The sequence below is a fragment of the Arachis hypogaea genome, chromosome 14 (genome assembly GCF_003086295.3).
Source record: "Arachis hypogaea cultivar Tifrunner chromosome 14, arahy.Tifrunner.gnm2.J5K5, whole genome shotgun sequence".
Taxonomy (NCBI): Eukaryota; Viridiplantae; Streptophyta; class Magnoliopsida; order Fabales; family Fabaceae; genus Arachis; species Arachis hypogaea.
In genome coordinates this window covers 6,774,315-6,781,576 of record NC_092049.1, presented here as the reverse complement: position 1 = coordinate 6,781,576, position 7,262 = coordinate 6,774,315, and the positions used below count along the sequence as shown (strand labels likewise).

General features: G+C 36.2%; 1 protein-coding gene across 1 annotated transcript; it reads right to left on the bottom strand.

Moving 5' to 3' along the window:
• Positions 1 to 518: 518 nt before the first annotated feature.
• On the bottom strand, positions 519 to 1,667 carry LOC140178445 (F-box/kelch-repeat protein At3g06240-like). The gene has a single exon (XM_072215525.1). The coding sequence runs from the start codon at positions 1,665 to 1,667 to the stop codon at positions 519 to 521; it is 1,149 nt and encodes a 382-aa protein (XP_072071626.1).
• Between the last annotated feature and the right edge of the window lie 5,595 nt (positions 1,668 to 7,262).

Genomic DNA, 7,262 nt, shown 5'->3' with positions numbered 1-7,262 from the left:
CAACTGGCTTGAAACCTGTTAAGCCCAACTCTCTCCGGAAATTTAAAAGAAAACCAAATTTTTCCAGGTAACTATTTATTCCATTCATGTGTGTGTTAACCGTTAATTTGATCAATCTTTTTTTGGAATAGCATTTCTTGATTGAATATTCGCCTAAAATGTTAGTAGGTTAACTGATATTTCTCACATAATCCCTATACTAGGATGGTTAGAAACAGAATAACACCATTATAAATCTCCTGTACATGAGGAACACTACATGACACATCGAATTAGATAGATTGAGGTTGTTATGCAACCATTTCTCTTAATTTTGGCTTTTTCAAACCAATGTAAAACATACAGTTGTAAAGACCAACTGAAAGAAAAAACACTAGGAATTAACCAGTGTCATAACAGTTCTGGGGATTTCATTAACAAAAAAAAACATAATTAACATCAACCGGAATACTAAATATAGAGTTTCAACCAAGTACCACAATACATGTAGTCGGAGTAGATCTAAATGTCAATTATTTCTAGACAGGAAACATCCCTGCAAAATACTTGAGTGTAGACCTTACTGTGATCGGGTGTGACGTTTCTGGGTATCGCCATGCTCTCCTCACCAAAAGATTTCTAGTGCCATGTTCGATGTCATATTCTGTCAACACAAGCTCTCTGTACCTGTAATTGACGAGTAACTCTCTTTCCTTTGAATTGTTCACCAACAAAAGTAGGTTATCATCCACGAATAGTATTGGATTTTCTCTGATGCTTCGACTCGCAAACCTGCAGTATTGCTCTAATATTCTGTTTCCACCGGCGTCTTTATTCAAGTGCCAAATTGCTGCGACATAACCAAATTCATTGTGTGTATGAGCAAGTAGTGCAACTTTTTCCTTGTGGGTTAGTAAATTGTGAACGGTATATATTGCACCGACTGGAATAGACACCTCGCTAAATGATTCATCTTCAACACTGTAACATAAAACAGACTTGGGTGTAGCATAGCTATCTCCTGTACCAGTTATCCAATACGCATGACCATTATTAAAAACAGAGTTAGGGTCAATTTTTTCTACACCAGGGAGACAATCAACGCAGTGAAACCATGTAGAACGCCTTGAACAATATCTAGAGAAAAAAACGTAGGCATCAGCTATGTCCCTTTTGCACATATGTATGATTGTGTATGCATCTGAGTTTGGTACATGACCGAAACCATATACTGGGAAATACGATCTACCGTGGTCCCTGTGGGGGTCGAAAATCTCTCTAGAGCATTGTGTTGTCAGATTCCATACCAAAAGTCTTGTGTCGTCTTGTTCACGGGAGAACTTGAAACATATGTTCCCGTTTGACACTCCCACAATACGAAACCACCCATAGATGCCAACTCCGAAAGGTTGCTGAATATGCACCTCTTCTCCAGAAGCAGCATTCACTATATATAGTGAATCTGAACCCATTAACAGTAGTGAGTATCCAACATGAAACAAAACATGTTGATCTAACATTTTCTGCCTTCGCATGTGTTGTATGCATGTCTCTGGTTGGCGTAGCTGTCGGTGCCAGAATTTATTCAAGCACATACATCTCCCTATAGCTTTGGCACTACTTCGCAGGAAGATTTCTTGTAGCAGTTCATCCGGAATAATCGGCAAGGGAAGTTGGAATTTAGTCATTTTACTAGACGCGCGTTTCGTAGTCTTGGTTTTCGGTTGTGTTTACTTTGTAGTTTTTGAATGGTTGAAGTCTGTTGCTCTCTTTTAAGTAATAAACCTAAATTTCTCTAACTTATTAATTGTGTGAGATGTTGCATCCAACGAGAATTGATGTGGCAGAATATTGTATTTACCGGTGTTATCGTAACCTGTTTGAACTAGGTGTTGTGTACCATTAAATTTGTCTCGTCTACCAAAGTTTTTTTGCCTATCCTAGTAAATAAATTCCGTTGGAATTCCAACATACTCCAATAAGCTTTGATTTTTTGTTTATTAAGTTTGAAATTAGAAGCAGCCGCCAATTTTCCCTATTAAGTTTTACTTTGCTAATATAGTCACTCATCTGTTTACTTGATTTCTAATATTGTTGGCCTTATCACACCATTACAACCCCTCATCCTAAAGAAAATCATGTTACTCCCAATTTAATCATTTCCGCAGATTCAGCATAAAGTATTTCCAATACCTAATTAGGATGTTACCAGTTACCACTGCCACACCCTCATCCATGTAGCCACAGGTAAACAACAGTCAAGTTTCCCACACCACATTTTGTATTTGTTACCAAATGTTCTTACAAATAATGACTGGAATAAAAAAATTCTTCTGATGGTAGACTTGTGTGAGACTTGATCAAAAATAAACCAATAGATATATATACATTAACAAAATAACGATTTCCAACACGATAATTTACATTCAGAAAATCAAAGCTATTACACAGAATACTAATCGAAGATGTCCACAAAAGTAAACATGTACATATAGACATGGCTACCGAAACACTATTACAAAACATTAGTTCACCAATAAACCTTAAACAAATTAATTTGTCATGTTATGTCTTACGATGATGGTGTTATCTGGTTCACAGACGAGTCGGAAGAGTCAGATGGCGAATTTCTTCCATACCTCCTACTAGGTCCTGCGACTGCCCTCCTACTAGGTCCTGCCACTGCACCTCCCCCCTGTTGATGGCGGTTGAACCTGCAGTAATTTTGGAAAATTTATTATACAACAATGAATATAAGAAAGTCTGTAAATTTACTTTCCTAAGTAAACAAGTTATTGTTACCTTGACTCGTGAGAACGCGGTGGTGAACCTTGTTGCCTCCGATGCTGCCGGCGTAATAACCTTTTGGTCTCAAACGCAGCCACCTGTGCATCCTTGTTGAAGTGTACCTTGCATCTGTCCGCCAGCCACTGTTTGATTTGGTCCGGCAATACGTTGGAGGCATATATCTCATCAACGGGTGTACCTTGCATCTGTCCGCCAGCCACTGTTTGATTTGGTCCGGCAATACGTTGGAGGCATATATCTCATCAACGGCTCTGGGCATTTCTTTCGAATGAGTATTGTCAAATGCAAGCATGTAGAAGATACCCCAACCTACGTAACTGAGTTCCAGAATAAGCCATGGAGTTGGTCGATAGAGAGATCTTATCCTCCCTATGTCAGCTGCTTTGATCCAGTACTTATCACCATCTCTATTTGGGTGGATATGGAGACAGTTGTCTTGTCTGTCTATGAAGTAGAGATCACTGGTTGTGAAGAACGAAAAGTTCCATACAATGTGCTGTGAAAACCTTATATCTTCCTATAGTTAGAGAAACAAAATTAGATGTTAAACAGATTTTGAAAAAAATTAGATAAAAAAACGTAAAAAGAATTAGCGTCTGCGACGTCTGAAATAAACTTACATCTGTTGGGAATAGGTTTAGGATGAAAGTCTGGTCAGGGCATCTTCTTACGTTCCTTAAGGCATTGATGTAACTAGCCACCACGAACCAAAAAATGAAAAGTCAGTATTGTTTAAAATAAAAAAACCATGGAAAGACAGAACAGAAAGTTGAGAAGTAATCAATGTTAAAAATTACAAACCATGCAAAGACAGATGGTCATGTCTGTGGAAAAAAAATTGAACAAAAAGCAGACAATAGTTATATGCTTACCGGAATTCTGGCTCCATCTTTGTTTGCTAAGATTATTGACTAGTTTCTGAAGTTGATAGGAGCGGTGAGTGAATTAGGAGAGGGTTTAAAATGTTGTTGTCATATGATTTTTTCTAGGAAGTCAAGTTTTACTTTTAAAGAGGGTAAAACCAGACGTCACACCGGTTGGATATGAAGTTGAAGGGATATCTTGAAGCCATCCATTAGGATTCAAACCTCATCACTAATCAAACCTTTTCGAAAATCTAAACTAAATAATAAATACACATAATAAACTCTATTTGAATTGTATTACTCTTGTTTTGGTAAAGGTAAATGTAGTTTAATAACCATTCATTGGTATACGTATCACTAAATGAATAAACATAACGAAGGTTACACAATATAAAATAAAAAAAATATAATAAGTTTGATCTTGTGTTTATATTTAGGTAAATTATTGAAATCATGTTTACTGAATTGATTTACAAAATATAGGAAATCATTCAAACCTTTTTTTATTAACATAACAAAATGTGGTGTTCCATTCAAAAATTAACATAAAGTACTTCAAATAACATAATCATAATTTTTATGACCTAGTAGCTTTTTCTCAATCAGTAAGCGCAACACAAAACCTAAATAAAAAATTAACATAAAGTCCTTCAAATAACATAATCAGATTAAGTTATTGCAAGCATTAAATTATTAAAAGTTTATGCAATGGACACAACTATTTTAATGCCTTAGGTATAAATAACTCAGAGCATAGTTCCTATCCCCTTAACTAATCGCTCTTCCTTTTTGGATATTTCGTTGTAGTATTTCTTTGCTGCCTCAAGGACTTCCTGGGATTTCAAATTGAACGGATTCATGACCAGATCAATAGCCAGCCGTAATCTAGTGCTGTCATTTACCTAAGAGAAAAAAAAAATTCAGACGCATAGGTTAGATTAAAATTTTGAGATAATATATGAAACCATGAAACCAATTTTATTTTATAATTACCTTAATATTGTAGTTACTCCTCCATTGGCACTCCCTCATCCATGTTGTCACCCAAACTAATCATTCCTTGTATATTTAAAAAAAGTTTATTCAAGTCTATAACCAACTTAATTTCTAAGGGTACATCATCATAGCAGATGGAATGGTACTGTAAAAAATATTATCTTCCTTAACCAAGGCTGGCAGGAAAAGCAATGTATAGCACAATAAAAACGTCAATAAATATGTTAGCAGTCTCTTTTAGTTGTGCAAAAGGAAAATTTTTTCATCACAGGTTAGCAAATTCATTGATGTCTCTCAGTGATTCAGAATTCAACAATCAATAAAAACTTATAAGGTTTCTTACGAGTCATCGTTTTGCTCGCCAATCTCTGCAGGGTGTATTATAGGATATTCCGAAATTACTGGTCTATGTGTTGTTTGGTTAGCATAGAAGGTCGAGTCATCAAGCATCTCCTCAATAAACAGTGCCTGTAATCAAAGTAAATTTTATTTCAAGTGTCAAGTCGGCTGCCTGTTCAAGCAATTTAGAATTTATTTCCGCCTATTAGAAATTTTGAAACACTACCATTAGCTTCGCACAACGACGGCGCCTGGTTCTGCTTGAGACGCATGGTTTAGAATCCAGTAATATTAGGTGTCTTTTTTCAATGTCAATTACAAGCAGGTACCAGTGCATGTTATCCTCATTCATTGGAACAAAAATCTAACAAAAATATACACAAATAATTTATATTGGAATAAGCATTCTTTACTTACATTATCATATATTACGATAATTAAATTAGAAAGTTACCTTGCATAATGATTCAAACTCTCCCATGTATTCCTCAGCATAATAGCGTTTCAAAGTCTTTGGGGAGTGAGTCCAATTAAGGGCAAATTGCTGAAATTTGATTTTTCGTGAACATGTATAAGATCAATGGAAACCAGGAGATGGATAATCTCTTAATGGTTTTCACTCACCGAAAATGTAGTCGGTAAAAACCACAAGCAGGGAAAACCCGTGTCCTTGCATGCATCACACATGAGCATGCTTGATGTCAGGTTTATGATCTGCTATATCGTTCGTTGTATGACGGCCAATAAGAAAAAATATAAACATATATTCCCTTATTAAAATTATTTTATATGTTAGGAATTTCATTTATGAAATTAACGAATGCTAATGACTGAAAAATCCATACCTCGTCCACCAATGGTTTGTTTGGCAGTAGAGTATACATGACTCTCCTATTAGCGTGCCACAAGTTTGTCTGTGAGATTATCTCCAAATTCAATTCTTCATCCTCCAGATCTGAACCAAAGACGTAGATTACGACTGAAACTTTGTCCTTGCACAGTGCCATATCAGCTGGGGGACAGAACAAAACAGACGTCCACTGATAAAACGAAAAATAAGCCGTTAGTTATTAACAGTTAATTAGAACAACAAATCTTTAACACTTACTTAACATGATATAACCCACCGCAGGTATCTTTGCGGTTTCCTTCGCTAGTGGCAATTTTCTATCAGCCGGGTTGAAGTAGCTAACATATACAGCCTTGTCTAAGCTACTCGTTATAACTGGTTCTGTAACTGTCTTCTTTTCAGTACCATCATCGCTGAACAAACTTCGGCGAATAACATAATCATCTGGCGGTGTTTGTTCACACTTTGGAGACATTGAACAACACTTTGTAGCCATATGCGATATTGAATCCGCGGCTTGATGAATGCTGGACATGTTGGACCTAATCTTCTTGGAGGAATCCAGATTCCTCTCAAGAGTACCGGATGGCATGCTGAATCCGCTCATGATCACAGACATTACTGTAGGGTTGAAGTTATCGGGCAAACCATTCCGAAGATTAATCGTTTGTGGCATACTTCCAAACACAGGATAACACGTCTTGGTCTAGGAAGCAATCAGGTTTGAAAGTGTATTCATCATCGTCGACATTTGCATTACCACTTCTTTTAGGGAAGGTTCTACGACTGTAGTTTTACAGAAGTCGTCGCCTATCTCTTTGCCGGCTCCACCGTTAAAATTGACATGTAGTCGCTGGTCATGCATGGTGCTTCCTCGGAAACTATGAGAAACAAAACTAAAAAACATGAATACTTTATATTCGGAAGCGGTATAAAAGGACATTAGTAGTTTGTCGAAATATAATTTAATTCTAACCTTGATGACAGTTCTATCACTTCTTTGTCGACAACTTTTCTTGAGATTTTTCTACTTTGTTCCTTTTTGGCTTCGTCGTCTCCCTTTTCTATTTTTTGTGTTGACCGTCGCTTTCCTCTGGCAGCCATTGGGTGTTTTTGCTGTTTAATTTTTTTATTAAAAAAAACATGAAAACTACTGCAACATGTACAGTTAATGAGTTGCACTCCACTAGCAAGCACAATTTCTTAAAAGAATAACAAACATGGTAGGTTGTCCCTACTATTCAAAGGAGTTTTGACAGCTGATTGATATTTGGTTGTAGACTTCTAATATATGAGGCAGTTTACGTATCCAGTTTATATTCCTAAAGTTTTGCAAAAAAAAAAATTACATAAAACTCTTTTTTCTGATTGGTAAAAGATAAGGCTCCAACCTTTTTTTTTTATATATAACTTTTTTGTTGAGT

Bases quoted from the DNA above. Each gene is read 5' to 3' on its own strand.
- LOC140178445 (XM_072215525.1), bottom strand. From the start codon at position 1,667: ATGACTAAATTCCAACTTCCCTTGCCGATTATTCCGGATGAACTGCTA.